Source organism: Rattus rattus, chromosome 1 (genome assembly GCF_011064425.1).
Source record: "Rattus rattus isolate New Zealand chromosome 1, Rrattus_CSIRO_v1, whole genome shotgun sequence".
Lineage (NCBI taxonomy): Eukaryota > Metazoa > Chordata > Mammalia > Rodentia > Muridae > Rattus > Rattus rattus.
Window position 1 is genome coordinate 132,406,764 of NC_046154.1, and position 22,806 is coordinate 132,429,569.

At 42.2% G+C, this 22,806-nt stretch overlaps 1 protein-coding gene across 1 annotated transcript in view; it reads left to right on the forward strand.

Annotated features, from left to right (window-relative positions):
• The window catches only part of Dpy19l4 (dpy-19 like 4), a 55,874-nt gene that overhangs the window by 18,288 nt on the left and 14,780 nt on the right, over nt 1–22,806 (forward strand). The window contains exons 7-14 of the mRNA XM_032905927.1: nt 3,488–3,611; nt 6,739–6,873; nt 9,085–9,216; nt 9,318–9,416; nt 9,998–10,071; nt 15,104–15,262; nt 18,606–18,725; nt 22,403–22,523. Of these exons, the coding sequence (XP_032761818.1) occupies nt 3,488–3,611; nt 6,739–6,873; nt 9,085–9,216; nt 9,318–9,416; nt 9,998–10,071; nt 15,104–15,262; nt 18,606–18,725; nt 22,403–22,523 (964 nt within the window). The remainder of the gene's footprint in view (nt 1–3,487; nt 3,612–6,738; nt 6,874–9,084; nt 9,217–9,317; nt 9,417–9,997; nt 10,072–15,103; nt 15,263–18,605; nt 18,726–22,402; nt 22,524–22,806) is intronic.

A 22,806-nucleotide genomic window follows, 5' to 3' on the forward strand; every position in this document is an offset into this window, starting at 1 on the left:
TAGCTTTGTTGCATAGTAGATAATACAGTGTTCAGTGACATCTCATTGTAGTTTATTAATATTTCCCCATGAGAGGCAGGAAGGGAATTTAGTTTAGTTTTACTAGAAAGATAAATGAGACCAAGCACCAGGCACCTCACACCCAGAGTTCTCGTATTTGGCTTGAGCTGTAAGTTTTGATGAAGGGAAGTGGTGGGAGGAATCCACAGTTAAGCAGTCCTGACCAGAATCTGGCTTGTTTTTGTTGTTTTTTCAGTTTTGGGTCTGGAAGGGGTTTGTGTCTCCCTTAAGAAATTTTCATTGACTTCTTGCATGAGGGTGACCATGCTGTTCCCATTGTGTGAGGATTGCTTCTGCTTGGGGGAATTTGGAGATAGTTCAGCTCCCATGAGGGAGTAATACACTCTGCTTCTCAGGTTGCCTTGCCAGTGCTTGTCCGAGTGTGGGGCTCCACTGTCCTGAATGCAAGGTGACTGCATTTAAGGATGAATGCAGACTGTCTCAGAGGCTTCTCTCACTGATTGTAAGCCGATGCCTTTTCCTTGGAGTTCTTACTCAGTATGGTCTCGATGATGTTGGGGGCAAGATTTGCTGGACCTATTGCTTTGGGTCTGAGTCAAGGAAGAATTTTAACAGTTAAGAGGGTGTGGCTCCATCATGGCAGTCAGGGAGCAGAGAGCATAGTTTTAAATTGTACACACTTAATGACTAGTGATGTGCGTGTGCTTAGTTGGTAAAGTCTTGTAACCATGGGTTTTTCCATCCATGTACCAGTTCTCCAAGAACTCAGAGGCTTACTGTTATTGCAGTGCTCATTGCTTTATGCTATAATGGTCCCCCGACTAGATAATAACTCATTTAACCCATTTAAACTATTTCATGCCTACCACAGGGTTAGTTACCTCTCTTCAGTTTCATGCATCCAACTTCCTCAAACTCCAGGGCAAATCTTCTGTGTGAGAATCTCCCAGAGTTCCTCTTTCTCTACTGGAACTCCTATCTCCTGTTTCCTGCCTTTTGCTAATAGGACATCAGCTTTTTGTTGACAGGTGAATGCTTCCACACAGTGCACACAAGATTCTCCCTACAGAGTCTCTTACTTCTTTTTGTAATGGAAAGTTTTGGGTCAAGAACCTGTTCACACCTTCTGTTTTATAGTCCTGAGGTTGGACCTGTAGTATGCTCTGTAAGCACTGTAAATCTAAGCTGCACCCTCCCCTCACCCCATCCCCCATAAACCTAGGTAGGCAATGGACTTATGGTCTTCCTATCTTGGCTTCTTGGGCTTTGTGTCACCATACCAGTTCTTGCTTTTTAGTGACATTGTTTACCTTCTGGTTATTGAGTTATAAGAGGTTTTACAGTTACGCTGGTATAACAGCATTGTAATCAGTGATGGAGAGAGTATATGGCAGTAGTTCTACTATGCAGGCTATGATGCTTGCTCAGTAAAATAACTAAGAAAGTTTTATTGTCCTTGAATGATAAATGATATATTATAAATACTAGTATATTATAAATACAGTTCTTGGGGTTGGGGATTTAGCTCAGTGGTAGAGCCCTTGCCTAGCAAGGGCAAGGCCCTGGGTTCGGTCCCCAGCTCGGAAAAAAAAAAAAAAAAAGAAAAAAAAAAAAAATAAATACAGTTCTTATACCAGTCAAGGCCTTTACCACGGCAGTAATTCCAGGCATAAAGACCCCGCCTCATTCATGTCCACCTCTCAGTAGTGGCACACTGGAGACCATGGAACTGGGAAGAGGCAATTCAAAGCACAGCATGTTATAAATACTAGTTCTTCCTCAGTGGGTAGGGATGCCTTGCTGGTAGTTTCTCGCATGTTTTGTCATTGTCAGGGATGTGTATTTCAGAGTTTTTTTTGTCTATGTGCTTTATGTTTTCTCTTCTCCCTCTCTCCTCCTTCCTCTCCCTCCCTCCTCTTTTGTTTTTATTTTTTGAAACAGTCTCTCACTATGTAGCCCTAGATAGCCAGAACTTTCCATGAGGGCCAGGCTGTCATCAAATTCAGGGAGATTGACCTGCCAGATCCACTTCCTGAGTGCTGGCATTAAACACATGAGTCAGCATACCTGGCCACATGCTTTCTTAATAATGAAAACAGAAAGCTTTACATTTTGGTCAAGTATGGTGAGTTGGGTCTTACTGTTTTATTTTTCCATACGTCTGTGTCATAATGAAGAGCTCTCTGCCAAGCCCAGAGCTGTTGGGAGTGCCATTGTGTGCTGTGCTTTGAATTGCCTCTTCCCAGTTCCATGGTCTCCAGTGTGCCACTATCGAGAGGTGGACATGAATGAGGCGGGGTCCTTATGCCTGGAACCACTGCCGTGGTAAAGGCCGTAGCTGGTGCGCACAAGCCCTGCTTTCATGCTCGGGCACTGTGCAAAACAGTTTTTGGTTGAATCAAGCTATCTTGTTCCTCTACACTAGTGAGGAAAGAGCTGGAAGGTCCCAACTGTGAGGAATGGACCCTTGCTAGACACTGAATCCCCCTGCTGCCTTCCTTGATCTTGGATTCCCAGCTTCTAGAACTATGTGCAATACATTCTTTTTTTTTTTTTTTTTTTTCCCCTTTTTTTCAGAGCTGGGACCGAACCTCAGAGGAGCGCTAGGCAAGCGCTCTACCACTGAGCTAAATCCCCAACCTTGTAATACATTCTTTTGTTTATAAATTGCAAAATCCATGGTATTCTGTTATAGGAACAGAAACCCACCAAGACATAATATCCTTTTTTCGTGGCATTTTTGAAGAAGATAAGTAAAAGCAAAATACAGAGATTTTCCAATGGACTTTTGTTTACAGTGTATTGTGTATATATGTGGGAATCAGAGGTGAACTTCCAGGATGATTTTCCCCTCCCACCATGTGAGAATTGTTTGTTGGAAACACCTTTGCCCACTAAGCCTCTCACTTCTCCTTCCTGAATTTGACTATTTTATACACTTTTATAGTAGGTAACGAAAGGCTGGTTACAGTCTTGTATGCATGGAACTAATTGTTCTGATATCTGTCACTCTTTCTGTCACTTTTGTTTTTCTATGTTTAACGTTTTTGAGGCAGGGTCTTGCTATTTCTTTGACTGGTTTGGGACTTAATGTGCAGACCAAGCTAGCTCCAAGCTTGCGTCGATCTTCCTGCCTTTACCTTCCACGTACTGGAACAACTGCTGAGAACCATGATGGCTCAGCAGTTAAGGGCACCTGATGCTCTTCCACAGGACCTGGGTTCAATTCCCAGTGCCCACCTGGCAGCTCACACCTGTCTGTGTAGCTCCAGTTCCAGGAATCTGATGCCCTCTTCTGGCCTCCGGGAGCACCAGGCTCACACATGATACACGGGCATTCATGCAGGCAAAACACCCATATGCATAAAGTAAAATAATATTTTAAAAATAGGGTAAAGAGAAAAGTGCAGTGTAGCATTACACAAGTATATACCTCACTTTTGGTGTCCTCTGTGGTTTATTTTAGGGTGGACACAACAAGAATCGAGTACTCCATTCCCTTAAGAGAAAACTGGGCTCTACCATATTTTGCATGCCAAGTTGCTGCACTTACAGGCTATTTAAAGAGAAATGTAAATACGTACGCAGAGGTAAGATGCAAACCTGTTTTATACATTACAGCCAATTCTGATGTTCTGCAAATATGTTTTGGTTGCTTTGTTTTGACACAAAAATTTCTTTAGTTCAGGCTGGCTTCAAACTCATTATATAACTAAGGCTAGGTCTTGAGCACTTACTCTACCTGCCACCATGTAGGATTGCAGTGGGCCACCATGCTGGGCTGAGGTGCCTAATTAAAGTAAGTCATATCAGGGGCTAAGTTGTACTCAGTGAAGCATACAAGTTTGTTACATACAAGTACTATGTAACATATAGTAAGGTAGTTGTTACATCTTGTTTTTCTGTAATCTGATAACAGCCAAATAGTTTTGGAAAAACAGATGTTATATTGTTTTTAGTGTGGTTACATGAAGAATATCTCATTTTGGAAGTTAATCTATCCAAGTGTTGTTTTTGCCATTTCTCTTACTTCAGGAACATTTATGTCCTTTAGTCATCAGAACTTAAAAAGAAATATTCCTGAAGACACAGCGGTGGCCGAGGATGACAGTGTCTAAACTTTGATGGCAGTATGGCATGTCCTTGTGTTCACTCACATGTCTTCCCTGACTGAGATTAGTAGGTTAGTCAAAGCTTAAGGAAACGTCCTCCTCTCAGATCATTTAGATGCGTATTTAAATAAGTCTTTGTTACTGTTATTACCTCAATCCTATGGGCAGTTGAATGAAGCCTAGACACTGTGTCACAGAATAATGTTAATAAAATGTATGCTACAGAGGCAATTCATTATATTGAAGTTGACTGGAATAACGGTCCTTTGGCAGTCTGCCAGTCTTAAGTTTCCTGCCTAGGAAGTGACCAGAATCAACTAACCAAGATCTTCTAGTGAGCGTGTCTGTCTGGAAAACAGCACAGGCACTAGGGCTGGGGTACCTCTGTGGTAGCTGGCACGTGCAAGGGTTGGAGCTTCTACCCCAGCACCATAACCAAACACACCAACGGTGGGAGTTGATCGGATTCCTTCCTCTCTGTTTTATCCTCATGTGTATTTTATGTTAATAAGAAGCAAATACAAAAGGAAACCAAAAGGTAATATCCTTTTAATGTAGACCCATTTACAATGGTAGGATTATTTTTAATGATGTGTATAATATATTACATATAATATGTATATATTTCAATTTGCAAACATAAAATAATAAGCCAGGTATGGTGGTGTATGTCTTTAATCTCAGGGCTCAGGAAGCAGAGGCAGGAGGAGCTCTGTGACTTTGAGGCCAGTCTGGTCTACACGGGGAGTTCCAGGGCAACCAGAGCTACAATAAAGAGATCCTGTCTCAAAAAGCTTAGAAAAAAAAATGTAGCATGAAACATTGCAGTTAAAAAACATTAAAAAATAACAATATGGTATAAGTGGGATAAAGTTTATAAAGAATGTTTTAAAATATGCAAGACCCTAGCTAGGTACTGTAGTCCATACCTCTCATCCCAGCCCTTGGGCGTGGAAAGCAGGAGTTCAGGTATATTCTTAGCTACATGATGAGTTCAAAGCCAGCCCTGTCAAAAAGAATAAAACAAAAATATCCCCCTAAAAGTAACATTGAGAACGGATGGATATGGTGTACTCTTGTAGTACCAGCGCACAGACAACTGAAGCAGCAAGATTTCCACAAGTTCAAGACCATTGTAGGCTCCAAATACCAAACCAGCCTGCCTGTGTAGCCTGACTCTGCTTAGAGACTCTATAAGCCTGACAGCCTGAGTGTGGTCCCCATAAGGAGAGAGCAGACACCAAAGTTGTCTGTCGGCCTCTACACAGGCGGCCCTCCCCCAGATTCTATACAATAATAAAAAAAAACTTAAACAAATTTTACTTAAAGAGTTACTACTGTTTTTAGGCAACAGTTTGTTTAGTTCTAAATAAACATCATAAAAGCAGCTTTGGCAGTTCGTCTGTCTACACTGAGAACTCTTGACAATTTGAAGGCTGTACTGGGATGCAGGTCCGTGGGGAAGAACGCTTGCCCAGTAAGCCTGTGGCCTTGGGGTTGATCCCTAGTAGCAGCAGACAGTACTGAGCTATGGGAACTCAGCATTACAGGCCTGAGGTCTGCCATGATGTTCTGCAGGAAGGTATGAAAGTTCAGCAAATACGCTTGCTGTGTTCAGGATGTGTTCAAAGACACAGCCCAGGCTGGCCTCGGGTTCTCTTGCTGTAGTTCCTAGAACCGAGATTACCCAGGCATGGCTCGTTTTCATTGTTAAGTAAAGTAAAGTAGCACCCAGTTTTGCATGGTCGATGTGTGCCGCATGGGAGGAAAACAGGTCAAACTTTGTTAAGAGTAAAACCCTGCCTAGGCAACCCAGGCTCTTGATAGTTTTTCGGAAAATAAAATTAGCATGAACAAATAAAAAATACTATTTTAGGACAAAATTAACATAACATTACCAGCTATTCTAATAAAAATCAATTTCTTCTAAGTTTTGCTTTCTCTCTTGACATGAAAAAAAAAATTGTGCCCCTTTTGTTGCCCCTTTGAAATATAATATGGAGAAGACAGGTGGTGGTACCTCTGTGCTTTGTTAAGGTCCTGCTGTGGTATTTTTGTTTGTTTGGCTAATTTGTTTTGTTTTATTGTTTTTTTTCTTTTTTTTTTTTTTTTTTTTTTTTTTTTTTCGGAGCTGGGGACCGAACCCAGGCCATGCGCTTCCTAGGCAAGCGCTCTACCACTGAGCTAAATCCCCAACCCCGTTTTTCTTTCTTTTAATAGTTATTTATTTTATGTATATATGACTGCATAGTCCTTGACACACCGAAAGAGGGCATCAGATCAAATTACAGATGGTTGTGAGCCACCATGTGGTTGCTGGGAATTGAACTCATGACCTTTGGAAGAGCAGCTACTGTTCTTAACCACTGAGCCATCTCTCCAACCATTGTTTTATTTTTGTTTTTGGAAGTAAGGATTCTACATAGCTCCATCTGTGTCCTAGAACATGTAATACAGACTAAGCTAGCCTTGAACTCATAGATGTCCACCTGCCTCTACTTCTCAGGAGCTGGTATTGGGACATGCAGCACCACACCTGGCCGGCCTGTAGCTTATCGGGTTTTCACTGTAGTGAAGTGACTGATTTTAGTTGTTTTTTTTCTAGAGGTTTTGCTACTTGTTGCTGAGTACCTCGACGTACACGTTCATGATGGTGTGGGAGTACAGCCACTACATCCTGTTTCTTCAAGCAGTGTCCCTGCTGCTGCTAGACATCTTCTCAGTGGAGCAAAGTGACAAGGTAGTGCGATGCCCTTAAATGAGGAATTTAAAAGCAGAGACTAGGGGTTGGGAATTTAGCTCAAGGTAGAGCGCTTGCCTAGCAAGTGCAAGGCCCTGGGTTCGGTCCCCAGCTCCGGAAAAAGAAAAGAAAAAAAAAAAAAGCAGAGACTAATGGTTTGTCTCTAAAAACCTCCTTTCCATTTCTTTATCCCTTATTCTCAACTCTTCAGAACTCTAATGAGCATCAAAATTTAAATTATCTGAACAGAGAGAACCTAACATAGGGATTTAATAACCAAGACTGTGCACATAGTTCAGCGGTAAAGTACTTTGTTTAACATGTAAAGGGTCCTGTCTGATTTTTAACACCAAAAACCTCATAACATCACTGTCCAAAGCAGTCATTAATCAAGAATGTAAGTCATCTTAATAACTGCTTAGCTGAGAGGGTGATGATATGAGAGGCCCAAAAGCGTTATGGATGTAGCAACTGCTGGACGCAGGAGCTGCGTTGTAGGTGTTGGGAAAGTCGCACCTACATTCAGAGCCTCGACAGGAAGGAACTGTTCTGCTGGGTTCCAGAACCAGCAGTCTTTTAGGTAAGGTTCAAAGGAAGTGCAAGCCAACAAGAGGAGAAAAAAGAGCGCGAATCTCCTTCTTCTTCTGGCTTTGCACTTTTCCTGAAGCCTCTCCTCTTGTTGGAGTTTGACTTGGAAAGAGGAGAACTGGATGTGAAGCTGAGAGTCACTCGTAGCAACAGTGCACTCATGTGGACTTAGCCAAGCGAGGGTTGAGCATTAGCCACACCAGAGACTCTGCTCTCTCCCAGGCCTGCATGAGCACTTCCCGAGGGTTTCGTTACTCGTCACAGTAAAATCTCTCTTTTGCGATTTATTTTTCAGTTATGCGTGCGTGTCTGTGCATCTGTGCACACGTGAGACTGTGCGTGTAGTGTAGAAGGGCGGATGGAGTCTAGGTGATTGTGAGCTGTTGGATGGTGGTACTAGGACTTGAACTCAGTTCTCTGAAAGAGCAGTACCTACTATTAATCACTTGGGCATGGTTCCAGCCCCTTTATTCTTCCTTTCTTTGTTTTAAAATTTTTAAGTAACTTACAAGTGTTTTGTTCCGTGTCTGGATGTTTGGCCTCCATGTCTGTGTGCTCCATGGATGCAGTGCCCTGGAGGCCAGAAGAGGCCTTGAATCCCTGGGCATAGAGATAGAGCGATTGTGAGCCCCACCACTACTCTGGATCCTCCTCTCCAGCCTTCAGACCTTGTATTCTCTGTTCTTTCTGGGTTTTGTTTCTTTATTTTTGTTGTTGTTTTGTTTTCTTTTATGGAGACAGAGTTTCTCTGTGTAGCCTTGGCTGTCCTGTTACTTGCACTGTAGGCCAGGCTGGCCTTGAACTTATAGAGATCAGCCTGCCTCTGCCTCCTTCCCAAGCACTGGGATTAAAGGCATGTGCCACCATTGCCTGGCTTCCGTCTTCTGGTCTTCCTGCTCTACATCCCAAGTCTGAGAATGCAGGCTGTCCACTACCACTCCCAGATGTGTGCAGTGCTCAGGACTGACCCAAGCACTCGGCAGACACTCTTCTAGTTGAGCTGCTCCTCTAAGCTGTGACAATTTTTGACACAAGCTCTTGCTGTGTGTCCTAGCGGCCTTTACTTGTAATCCTTCTGAGCCTGCTTTCCAAGTGCTGGGTTTGCTGACAGTGTGTACCACACCTACATAAAGCTGAATTCGCAACAGGAAGGCTAACAGAAGGTGAAGTGTGGCTGTAAAGAATGTGCTTCAGGGGTTGGGGATTTAGCTCAGTGGTAGAGCGCTTGCCTAGGAAGCGCAAGGCCCTGGGTTCGGTCCCCAGCTCTGAAAAAAAGAACCAAAAAAAAAAAAAAGGAATGCGCTTCAGTTTTCATTTATGACTTTTTTAGCTCCTTGCTTTTTCTGTAGCATGCTAAGAAGCAAATGTTAAGCTCATTATATTCCATAACAATAAAAATACAGATTAAGGGGTTGGGGATTTAGCTCAGTGGTAGAGCGCTTGCCTAGGAAGCTCAAGGCCCTGGGTTGGTCCCCAGCTCCAAAAAAAAAAAAAAAAAAAAAAAAGAAAAAAAAAAATACAGATTAAACACTTCCTAACACAGTCCTAAGTTATAGCAGAACATTTACTTAAAATGTCTATTTTTAAAATTAATTTTATTCTCTTTTATTTCTGTTCTAACAGGTTTATGAAGTATATAAAATCTACATATTTTCTCTCTTCCTTGGGTATTTACTGCAGTTTGAGAATCCAGCTTTATTGGTGTCTCCTTTATTAAGCTTAGCAGGAGCGTTCATGCTTATTAAGTGCTTTCAGGTAATTAACATTGTCTTCCTTAAAAAGTAGCCTTACTATTTTAAATTGTTAATTTTATACTTCACTTCTTTGTTTATGTGATTTTGTTTTTTCCTTTGTAGCTGAATGTGAAAAAAGGAACATTTGTGGCCAAAGTAATCAAAGTGTTTGAGTTTTACTTGTTATGTACTCTGCCGGTGACCTTAAATGTTATAGTAAAGGTAAGTACTTGGGATTCATGCCAGAGCAGTGTGAGTAGAGGAATATGTTATGCCAGCTGTACCAAGAACAATGAGCTAACGGAGGATTAGAGTTTATACAAAGTTGTCCCTAACAACACTGTATCAGAAACCAAATCAGCCAACAGAAGTGTCTTCCGGAGCAAGGGTTATTTAAATCAGCTGTCCTAGGATAAAAATTTCATACTCTCAAAATATCATTCCATTTTTATGCCTAAGCACGCAGAAAATGTATTGATGTTGTACACTGTGTGTTATTTATTATTTAACTTACTATTCTTTTAATCTGGCTGTATTTTCTATCATTTCTAACTGGAAATGAGTATACTGTTAAAAGTATCGGCGTAAGGGAGTATTTCTCTCTTTAAGTAACGTTTTCTTCTCTGTAAGAATGATGTCTCATGGGGTTGAGGATTTAGCTCAGTGGTAGAGCGCTTGCCTAGGAAGAGCAAGGCCCTGGGTTCGGTCCCCAGCTCTGAAAAAAAGAACCAAAAAAAAAAAAAAAAAAAAAAAAGAATGATGTCTCACAGCTTGGCCATGGTGCCTGATTCTCTCTCCTCCAGATGTTTGTCCCACACAAAGAAAATGAGCACGTGCTGAAATTTCTTGAAGTAAAATTTGGACTCAATATGACTAAGTAAGTGTCACATTTACATGTTCCCTTGATCTGTAACCTGTAGAAAATAAAAAGCAAGGACACTGGGTGGAGGGCGTGTGCACCTGGTTACATGTCAGTTCGGACATAGTTTTGGATTTTATATAGAAGATTAGTTTTTGGTTTTGGTTTTGTGGTATTGAGGATTGCCTTCAAAGCCTTTTGAATTACAGGCAGTTTCCTACCACGGAACTGTAATCCCTGCCCTGTAGAATAAATGACACTGATATTGGGAGTGGTGGGGTGGGGACAGGAGAGTAGAGCCATAGCTCAGTTGGTAGGGTGCCTGCCTGGTATGCACCGAGCCCCAGTTCTAACCCAGCACTGCAGGAGAGACATGGGTGGTGTGCTTGGGACCATGGCTTGAATACCGTGAGCAGCAGCATAAATAAGTACGTTCCTAGTCTCCTAAAAAGTAGATATACCCAGACCTTTAACAGCATTACAGTCTTTATTTATTCTCGTAGGTGGATATGTTGTGTATGTGTGAGTAAGCATGTGTTTGGTAGAGATCAGAGGGTAAGGTTAGGGATCATGGATTCCAGGGATCAGACTCCGGTTGTCAGGCTTGCATAGGGAGTGCTTTTACTTATGAGTCATCTCACCAGCTTCATAGTTTTGTTTTAAAGATTTAATTCTTATTTATTTATTTGTTTGTTTTTCATGACAGGGTTTCTTTGTAGCCTTGGCTGTCCTGAAACTCACTCTGTAGTCCAGGCTGGCCTCAAACTCAGAGATCCTCCTGCCTCTGCCTCCTTCCTGAATGCTGGGATTAAGGTGTGTGCCACCACTCTATGGCTATGTGTTATTTTTATTTATATGCATTCGTGTGTGTGTGTGTGTGTGTGTGTGTGTGTGTGTGTAGGTCTGTATGTGCCCTTGAATGAAGGAACCAGATTCCTTGGAGCTGGAGTTACAGGTGGTTGTGAGCCATCAGATGTGGTAGCTAAGAACTAAACATAGGTCCTCTGCAAGACCCTTATACTACTGTGCTGCTCTCTCTCTCTCTCTCTCTCTCTCTCTCTCTCTCTTTTTTTCTTCCTTTCTTGCCTCCTCCCCCCCCCCTTTTTTTCTTCCTCTTTTTTTTTTTTTTTTTTTTTTTTTTTTTTTTTTTCTTCGTGGGGGCCCGCCCCCGGGCCTTTCCTCTCCCTGGGCACACCCTCCTCCCCCTCCCCCTTCTCCCCGATCTGTTTTTTTTTTTTTTTTTTTTTTTTTTTTTATTTTTTTTTAAATTTTATTTATGTGGTACACTGTAGCTGTTTTCAGACACACCAGAAGAGGGCATCGGACCTGATTACAGATGGTTGTGAGCCACCATGTGGTTGCTGGGAATTGAACTCAGGACCTCTGGACAAGCAGACGGTGCTCTTAACCGCTGAGCCATCTCTCCAGCCCTCTCTCTTTCTTTTAAATGAGTACACTGTAGTTGTCTTCAGACACCAGAAGAAGGCATCAGATGCCATTACAGGTGGTTGTGAGCCACCATTGTGGCTGCTGGGATTTGAACTCAGGACCTCTGGAGAGCAGTCAGTGCTTTTAATCACTGAGCCATCTCTCCAGCCCTCTCCTGCTCTTTCATAGTATTTTTAGGGCTTTGTCCTTTGGTGAAGATTAATGGCACAGTCTACAGTTAGAGTAAGTAAAGACTAAAAACGAGGACTACAGATGTAACTGTAGTTTGATCTCCAGCACTGCAGAAACATGAGTGAAATGGCCAATAACAGCTATACTAATAATATAAAAGGATGTACTGTGAATAAAAGGATGGTAGCAGGCTCAGTGTGATCAGGCGCTTGTCTCGAATGTGAGAGACCCTGCGTTTGATCTCCAGTACTGCCAAACAAGAGGGAAAGAAAAGGGCAGAGGACAGGCAGAAAGATACTTGTTTCATAAAACAGTCTCATTTGGGTTTATAATAGTATAAATATTATAGTATAATTAAACTAGAAGCTGGCTGGGTTTTTAATTACAAAATAATGTGTTTCTAGTTGTTTTATGAAACAACGTGGAAGAATGACTTTATATACTGATAGTTTCTATGTGTATAGCAGATGGTATTTGTTTACACACGTCTCAAGTTCTGAGAAAGTTTATATATGATTGAATATTAAATTATATATGATTTAATTATATGATTGCAGACTGAATTTCTTATTATGAGATAACATCGTTAGCAAATGGAGTGTGTGATGTGCGTATTCATTTGCTGTGGTAAATATCATTAGACGACTCTTACAGGCTGAGTACATAGGCAGTAAGAGCTGCGGTTGCTCTTCGTCAGGGAAGTCCGTGTTCCATCGACTTTATCCCTAACCCAGAGCCTATCCTACAGTTCTAAGGCTGCGAACTGCTTTGAGCCAGTGTTTATTAGTTGGTATTTATGTAGTACCCTGTAGTAAACATGCCAACTATTAGACTTGCTTTACAAGGGTAATACACGACTAGGAGTTATAAGGTTAAGACATAGTCTTTTCTGTCAAAACCATCGCCCTTGGATTGGCTCTTTCCCCTAGCACCGTAGATTGAACACAGGGCCTTGCACATGCTCAGCAAGCACAGAACTACTGACCTACATTCCTCGCCCCAATTCGTTTTTTACAAATCAGTGATGTGGGTACTATAAATAGCGAATGTTTATGCTTAAATGTGCTAGTTATATGTTAGAATTTGGAATTCACCAGAATTTCAGGAAATATTTCTCTAGAGACAGATTTCTAAGAACCGCCAAAGACAGATGGCTTAATGGGTAAGAACACTACTGCTCTTGCTAAAGATCTGGGTTTGTCTGGTTCCTAGTACGCACTCCCATGGTCCTATGTAACTCCAGTTTCAGTGGATCTGATATTCTCTTCTGGCTTCCTCCAGCATCAGCCGTGAATGTGATAAACATCACATGCAGATGAGGCACGCATAAGATAATAATAAGGAAGGCTTAACATTTTTTTTAAAGATAAGGAATGTTGTTGTTATTGTTGTTGTTTGTTTAAAAAAGAAGCAGGGTGGTGGTGTCACATCTTTAATCCCAGCCCTCGGGATTAAAGAGACAGATGGATCTCCCAAGTTCGAGGTCAGCCTGGTTTGCAGAGCAAGTTCCAGGACAGCTCGAGCTACACAGAGAAACCCTGTCTCAAAAATAAAACAAAATAAGAACAACAACCAAAAACACAAAAAGAACCACCAGAGAACCGTTAAAAGATACACAGGATACCCATCAAGCTCTTGGATATAAAAGAAGCCATTTTAGTCTTGTGCTACAGGTGTAGACAGCCTTAGGTTCATGTACAGTACACAGACTGAACATACGGTCACATGCCTGTGTTCCTGGTTCTTGATAAGGTGGGAAATAGGAGGATCAGAAGTTCACGTCCTCCTCAGCTACACAGAGGATTGGTGTTTATGACGCCTCGAGATATATGAAGCTGTGCCTTAAAATACTAGCACTAATAATAATGGCTTGCCTTAAAGTATTAATATTAATAGCAACAACAGTGATAGCATCCCCAGCCCTAAAACATAAGACACTTCGGTAGCATCGTCTTTAATGGTTCTATGGTCCTGTGTAGCACATTGTCAAAATTTAGCTTATTTTTAAAGATGCAGTTATTTTTGAATAAGACACTTTTGTTCTACCCTTTAACACTTTTTAAATTTTGTTACTTTATATGTATAAGCACTTGCCTGCATATATAATGTACACCACATATGTAAATGCCCCCCTGGAACCGAAGCTACAGGTGGTTGTAGTCTGAGTGTACGTATGTGCACATCTAGGAGCCCGAGGAGGTCAGGAAAGGGGATTCGATCCCCTGGAACTGAGTTAAGCAGACCACAGCGAGGTCCTCTGGAAGAGCAGCCAGTGCTAGTAACTGCTGAGCCATCTCCCAGACGTTGATGAGCACTTCTGAACATCTCCATCTCTTCCCTGGTGACCTGACTCAATGTTGGGAGTGCTTGTCTCATGTGCATGAGGCCCTGGATTTAACCCTCAGCTCAGCAACTGGAAAAATGAATTTGCATTGGGCTTTACAGATGGTCACAGTTTCACTGTCTGAGCCGCCCCACAAAATGCTCATGCCAACCACCTAAGGCACTAGCAGGCTTAATTTTGCTCACAGTTTCATAGACTTCTTAAGAGTTTTTCTTAATTGACTTTTATTTTCTGCGTATGGTGTTTTGCCTGCACGCATGTCTGTGTACTACTTACCTGTTCTCTGGAGGCTAGAAGAGGGCGTTGGAGGCTCTGGAACTGGTCTTAGAGCCAGTTGTGAACCAGCGTGGGACTGCAACCTGGATGTTGTACAAAAGCAGCCAGTGTTCCTAACCACTGAGCCATGTCTCCAGCTCTGATTTCTTCAGGCATTTCTAAAAAGACATAGATAGAGATAGAGGTAGAGGTAGATGGGGGATGGGGGAGAAAGCGCTCGCGCACCCACGCGGCATGTATGCGGAGGTCAGAAGTCAAATCTGAAACTTTGTTTTCTTCTTGCCCGTGGCATTGAGCTCAGCTTCTCAGGTCACAGTGAGCCTTTGCCCATCAAGCTGCCTTACTGCCTCCGTTGCCTACATCATGACAGTCGTGGTCATTGGTCCCACTGTCTGATCCATGGAGCGTATGGCGAAAGAGGTTAGGAAGTAGGGGGTGGGGGGGCACGTATTTCAAAGTCGTCTTCCATCCAGGGACCTACCCAGTACTGCTGTCAGAGTATGAGTCCATTGGGCTCATGACCTATCCGTCCCTGTAGCTTCTACCCTAGAACACTGCTGCTGGGAGGTTAGCCACAAGTCTTTCCGGAGGGCCGTGACTTCCTAACCTTAAGTCTGTAAGAGATGCAGCGGTGTCCACTCGTGAGCAGCTTAGATGAAGGCACGTGCTTCATTGTAGCTGACGGTTACTGCTAGGAATGAGTAGATCTAGAGAATGTTTTACCTTCATTTACTGAGATTTTTAAAATACCATTGTGTTCAGCAGTTCAAAGCATGTGTGGTTTTAATGTTCCTTGTTTTGTCTTTTTAGGAATTTTACACTGAACTGGCTCCTTTGTCAAGAATCTCTCCAGGCACCGTCCCAGGATTTTTTTTTACGATTGACACAATCTTCCCTATTGCCATTCTATGTTTTAGTGTTAACTATCTGTCTTCTTTCTATGACACAAGTTACTTTTAGGAGGATGAGGTAAGTGCTTATAATAATCAACTGTATTACTAATGAATGTATTTTAAAGATATAAAATATTTTAAGGTGTGTGTGTGTGTGTGTGTGTGTGTGTGTGTGTGTGTGTGTGTGTGTTGGTCTGGTGCTGGGGTTTGAGAACCAGGGTCTTGTGCATGCTGAATATGCTTCGCCACTAAGTTGTATCCAGATCCAGGTTTTCCTTTCTTGTCTTTTAATTAATTAATTAATTAATTAATTTTGAAGAGACAGGGTTTGGGACTTTGGTGTGGAACTATGGCAGAACCCTTAACTAGGTTGCCCTGGGTTCAGCTCTAAGGGGTCAGGAAGGAGCACGAGAGGTTTTGTTGTGCCCCCTACATGGCCTAGAACTCACATTTTTTTTTTTTTTTTTTTGGTTTTTTTTTTTTGGAGCTGGGGACCAACCCAGGGCCTTGCGCTTCCTAGGTAAGCGCTCTACCACTGAGCTAAATCCCCAGCCCCTAGAACTCACATTTTTAAGCAGTTCTCTTGGCTCAAAGTCACCAAGCCACCTCACAGCTTTTCAATGCTGTGTTCATTTTAGAGCATCTAATTCTATTCTTTCTTTATTGGTCATTATAAATTAATCAGAAAAGCAGATGTTTAGCTTAATACCTCTGAGTATTTATATGGATATATAAATAATAGGTTAAGCTTTTACAGACTCATTTCACACAATTTACTACAATTTTAACTTAATTAAGAATAATATATTTAGGGGCTGGAAAGATGGCTCAGTGGTTAAGAGCAACGACTGCTCTTCCCGAGGTTCTGAGTTCAAATCCCAGCAACCACATGGTGGCTCACAACCATCTGTAATGAGATCTGATGCCCTCTTCTGGTGTGCCTGAAGACAGCTACAGTGTATTCATATATAATAAATAAATAAAATATTTAAAAAAAAAAGAATAATATATTTGACTAGGCATGGTGGCATATGCCTTTAATGTCAGCACTCAGGAGGCTGAGGCAGGCTTATCTCTGATTTCGAGGCCAACCTGATCTACAAAGCAAGTTCCAGGATAGCCAGGGTTATACAGAAAAACATTACCTAAAGAAATGTTCAAGGGCTGGAGAGATGGCTCAGCGGTTAAGAGCACTGACTGCTCTTTCAGAGGTCCTGAGTTCAATTCCCAGGAACCACATGGTGGCTCACAACCATCTGTAATGGGATGCTCTCTTCTGAAGTGTCTGAAGAGAACTACAGTGTACTAGCATATAGATAAAATAAATAAATCTTAAAAAAAAAAAGAAAAAAAAGAAATGTTCAACATCTTTAGTCATAAGGGAAATGCAAATCAAAACAACCCTGAGATTTCACCTCACACCAGTGAGAATGGCTAAGATCAAAAACTCAGGTGACAGCAGATGCTGGTGAGGATGTGGAGAAAGAGGAACACTCCTCCACTGTTGGTGGGATTGCAGACTGGTACAACCATTCTGGAAATCAGTCTGGAGGTTCCTCAGAAAATTGGACATTGAACTACCTGAGGACCCATCTATACCTCTCTTGGGCATATACCCAAAAGATGCCCCAACATATAACAAAGACACATGCTCCACTATGTTCATAGCAGCCTTATTTATAATAGCCAGAAGCTGGAAAGAACCCAAATGTCCTTCAACAGAGGAATGGATACAGAAAATGTGATACATCTACACAATGGAATATTACTCAGCTATCAAAAACAATGACTTTATGAAATTCATAGGCAAATGGATGCAACTGGAAAATATCATTCTGAGTGAGGTAACCCAATCACAGAAAAACACACATGGTATGCACTCACTGATAAGTGGATATTAGCCCAAATGCTTGAATTACCCTAGATGCACAGAACACATGGAACTCAAGAAGGATGACCAAAATGCGAATGCTTCACTCCTTCTTTAAGAGGGGAACAAGAAAACCCTTGGGAGGGAATAGGGAGGCAAAGATTAAAACAGAGGCAGAAGGAATACCCATTCAGAGCCTGCCCCTCCTGTGGCCCATACATATACACCACCAAACTAGACGAGATGGATGAAGCAAAGAAGTGCAGGCTGACAGGAACCGGATGTAGATCTCTCCTGAGAGACACAGCCAGAATACAGCAAATACAGAGGCAAATGCCATCATTAAACCACTGAACTGAGAACAGGATCCCCTGTTGAAGGAATCTTAGAAAGGACTGAAAGAGCTTGAAGGGGCTCGAGACCCCATATGTACAACAATGCCAAGCAACCAGAGCTTCCAGGGACTAAGTCACTACCCAAAGACTATATACATGGACTGACCCTGGACTCCAACCTCATAGGTAGCAATGAATAGCCTAGTAAGATCACCAGTGGAAGGGGAAGCCCTTGGTCCTGCCAAGACTGAACCCCAAGTGAACGTGATTGTTGGGGGAAGGGCGATAATGGGGGGAGGATGGAGAGGGCAACACTCATAGAGAAGGGGAGGGGAAGAGGTTAGGGGGATGTTGGCCTGGAAACCCCGGAAAGGGAATAACAATCGAAATGTAAATAAGAAATACCCAAGTTAATAAAGATGAAAAAAAAAAAAACCTTGTCTGTGAGGTGGTTTGGGATATATATATGTGTATATAGTTTATATATACATATATTATGTATATATGTATACACATATATAAGCATATATATGTAATTTATTTGAAATGAAGCTACTGGTGTGCTTTGAAATTACTTAAAATTTTTCTGAATATGATGGGACATGCATATAATCCAAGTCCTCAGGAGGCTGAGCTAAGAGAATTGTGAATTCAAAGGCAGCCTAGGCCATTGTCTCAAAAAACGAGAAATGAAAGCAAAAAAGCAAAAACAATAACAAAATAAAAGTCACTATAAATATAATTTGTTTTAAATATTCATTATGTTAGAAAGGTAGTTATGGGTACTGTTGAATGCTGTGATTCTAACACTTGAGAGGTGAAGGCAAGGTCCTGAGTTCAAGGCCAGCCTTGGCTACATAGTAAGCTCAAAGCTAGTCAGGTTCCACGAAACCCTATTGCAAAATCCAAGACTAATCCATAGAAGAAATGCTGTAAGTGTCTCTTATGCTGACAATATAAACAGCACTTGTTTAATGTATAAAGGCCTATGCTTGGTGACCCCCAGCACTATAATAGAAAAACGTAACCTGAGGCTAGGTATGGTGGCTCACACCTGTAATCTCAACTCTGTATAGCATCGCTAGTTCAGGAATAATTGATCTTAGAAAAGGAGAAGAAATTCAGTTTTAGGCATAGCCTTCAAACACGATAATGTATCATTGACTGTTGATGTATATCTTTCCATCTATTACAAACATGTTTCCTTTCTATAGTGGGAAGTCCAAGAAAGAAACCGCAACTCTTGAAGATGGAAGAATTGGAGAGAGGCCAGAGATCATTTACCATGTAATCCACACGCTTTTGCTGGGCTCCCTCGCAATGCTTGTGGAAGGGTGAGTCCCTGCTTGAGCAGCTGGCCATTATAAACCTTATGTTTCTTGTTTAGAGTTTTTACTTAGCATCCGGGTACTGTGTGCGCGTATATATCTGCACACCAGAAGACAGCATCAGGCAGCTATGGGCTGCCATGTGGGTGCCAGAAACTGAACTCAGGACCTTTGGAAGAGCAGTGAGTGCTCTTAACCATCTCCCCAGCCCCACGCTTACCTTTTATACTGAGAGCTAGTGAGTCTATTTAAAGCAGTTCCTAAAACTTTATCTGAGAAAGTATAAACATTCAGGGCACAGGGTGGTGCTCTTAATTCCATTACTTAGGAGGCAGGGGCAGACAGGTGGAAATTTTTGGCCAGCCTGGTCTACAGAGTGAGTTCTGAAAAGCCAGGGCTACACAGAGGAACTGTGTCTCGAAAAACAAACAAACAAAACCTTTTTAGGGGCTGGAGAAACGGCTTGTTGGTTAAGAGTACTTGCTGCTCTTGCAAAGACCTTCCCAGCACCCACATAAGTCAGCTCTAACACCATATGAAAGACTCTAGTTCCAAGGATCTAGTATTCTCTGCTGGCCTATTCTGGCACATACATATACATTCATACACATAAAATAAATGAAAAATAGTCTAATTTATAAAAATATAAATCTTTAAAATATAAGTGAAATTTAACAAAGATTTTTAAAATATCGCAAACTGATATTTAATTATTCATTTATTTATTAAAATACTCTGGAGTATCTTCTAAGATTCACGCATCATGCTAAATACTCAGAGTACGGTGGTAACTGGTGTGAACACAGGGTTTGTTTTCTACTCTCCGTAACTGTTGGCCTAGTGGAGCCAACAGATGTTAGCTATATAACAAAGCTAAAGTCATAACTGGGCAATCGAAGGACAGGTAAGTGGTGCTGTGGGGACACTTGAAGTCAGGATATGGCTTGAAAAGGTGTTTGAGGGTCTGAGTGCTGAGGAAAGCGAGAAGCGTATCCCGGGCAGAGGGGATCGTGTTGCTAAGCTTTGTAATGGGGAACACGCAGCACATTCTGGAGGGTAAGGAAATAGGGTGAAGGGTAGTGATGTGAGGTGGGTCTTACAGCAGCCTGGAGCTGTGAGGGAGTGGGCTGAAAGTAGTTCTGTCTTTCCCTTTATTTCTGCTCTTGCTTTTGAATGGAAAACTAACTGTTGATGGGCTGATGTATGGACAAGGCAGAGTGTTTGCATTTTGTTTCTTTTGGTTGTGTGTTATGTTATTGTATGTTTAAAGTTTGCTAAGGCAAGTGTCTGCATGCAGCTGATCGTCACGTTGCATCTGTGCCGTGCGCTCCGCAGGGTTGTGGTACAGGGGCTTCGCAGGTGTGCCTGCTTAGCTCACCCCTCCATAGCCTCACCAGGCAATGCTGCCTTGTGGGACTGCTGTCATGTGTGCAGTCTGCTGTTGACCGAAACACTGTCATGTAGCACTCACTACTAATATTCGGGAAAGTTATGTCACCGTTATACAGGAGGCAAAGAAAGACACATGGCTGTCTGCGAGTTCTAGACCAGCCAGTGCTACATAGTGAGACCTCTCTCCCATAACAAAACAGAGACAGCAACGACAACCCTAAAACCATCTTTATTCGTGAGATTTCAGTTTTCAAACCTCCCTTAGTCAGCTTCTGCATAAAATCATGCCAAATTGTCAATAAACTTTATGAAATCCATTCATCGAGCAGAAGAGTATTGCTGTTGCTGTTTTGCTTTGACCTTGTACTTGAAAGCCTCAAAAATCTGACACCCCCAAACTTCCCCCCACCCCTGCACACCTTTGTGCAGTGCTAGGGACTGAACCCAGGACCTTGCACAAGCCAGGCAAACGATATATTCCGAACTATACCCCTTGCCCAAGCAAAAGTTTTTAATCTCTGTATAAAGGCAATTTTAGCAAATAAAATGGAATGGCTCTTCAGTTCAAGAGAGTGAATGTTCAGGAGTCCTTAAGGCCATCCCTATTTTGAAACCAACCTCAAGTTCAGAAGTTTCCCAAAACATTTTTGGGTTCTTTTACTGGGATTGGCATAACCAGAATAGTCACTGTATTCCGGATCACCACGTACTTGAGCGAATCAGGTCTGTCTCTGTATGAGCAGATGAGGAGACACAGAAGAGGGTCTGGGAGAGACGTAGACATAGGGCGCTATTTACCATCACACTGTGGAGATGGCACAGACAGTACCTGTGTCTGAGGAGCAGGGCAAACCTGGTTCACACAGGGGACCCAGCTGTCAGGGAAGGCCAGCCATGTTCAGTTTTTAGGTGCTCAGTCTCAGATGGAGTTGGCTACTTGTGTGGCTGACCTTATTGTGAAGCCTCTCCAGAGGTTGAACTGATACTTTGTGGCCCAGGGTCCCAGAATAAATTGTGTTCTTATCACAAGTTGTAGGCATGGCCATAGCCATCCCATCTCCACCAAGATGTTTTTGTCTGGCAGATGGTTACCTCCTAGGAGTTGGGGGCAGAAATTAGATCCCTCTTTGTGCAAGATTAAACATTTATTCACAATACTTAAGATGCATGAAAATAAGTATGATAAAAGGTAATTTGTGAGGCCTTTTGCATGGTAATTATCATTAAATTATAATTCAAAGCAAAACACATTTCCATTTTGTCCCTTTATTCCCCTCTCCCTTCATCCTGTTTGTTTGTTTGTTTGTTTGTTTGTTTGTTTGTTTGGTGGTGGTGGTGGGAATTGAATTAAGGTCTCATATATGCTAGACAAACGCTCTGCTACTGAGCTATACCCCACCCTCGTCTGTCTGTTTACATGAAACAGACTACACACCGCACGGCGGCTCACAGCTCTGCAGAGGTGGGGGCAGAGGAGCCAGCAGCTCAAGGCCATTGGCTCAGCTGCGTTGCAGATTCCCGCCAGTCTCGATACTTGATATCTTACCTAAAAAATAAAATTAAAAAGAAATAAGAGCAAAGTCAGGTATGGTGACTCATGCAGTCGGAGGGTGGAAGCTGGAGGATTGCCTTGAGTTTGAAGCGAGCTTGGGCTACGGGGTAAGATCCTGTCCCAAAGACAAAAGGAAAAGCTACTCCTAGTGGCTCATGCCTGTAGCCCCAGCACTCTATCATAGTATGTTATTCCTGTAATCTCAGAAGGCTGAGGCAGGAGACTCTCTCTTGTAAATGTCAGCCCACTCTACACAGTGACTTCCAAGACAGCTGGGACTACTGAGTGAGATCAACTTGTCTCAAAAAAAGAACAAAACAAAACAGAGAGAAAAGAGGGCTTTGAATGGAGGTACACACCTTTAATGCCAGCACTTGGAGGCTGAGACGTGTGGCTCTGTGAGTTTGATGCCAGCCTGCTCTACACAATGAACCCTTGTCTTAAAATCAAACAGCAATGGGCTGGATGGCTTAGCAGTTAAGAGCATGGACTGCCCCTCCAGAGGTCCTGAGTTCAATTCCTACCAACCACATGGTGGCTCACAACCATCTGTAATGGGATCTGATGCCCTCTTCTGGTGTGTCTGAAGACAGCTACAGTGTACTTAGATACATAAAACAAAACAAAACAAATAAGTCTTAAAAAAATAAAACCAAAACCAAAAAATTGGGTACTTAGAAATGAGAAAACAGATAATGATGTGTGATAGGATATATGACATGTGACCTTTCTTTTCTAGCTTGAAATTCATTTGGACTCCTTACGTGTGCATGTTAGCAGCATTTGGTGTATGTTCCCCCGAACTTTGGATGACACTTTTAAAGTGGCTTCGATTAAGAACTGTACACCCAGTATTGTTGGTGAGCCATTGTTATTTTGTGTTTGATACTTGTTTATCTTCCAGTTACACAAAATAAAATGTTAGGGCCATAAAGATGGCTCAGTAGGGAAGGCACCGGCTATCACTAAGCCTGATGATTTGAGTTCAGTCCCTGGGCCGAGCTCATGACGGAGGCAGAGAACCGATCCCCATTAGTTATCTTACATGCATAGCTGGATGTGCATGCACACATTGACACACACAATTAAATAGATAAATGTAATAAAAAAATTAAATGCTAGTAAATGAAAACTAAGGCAGAG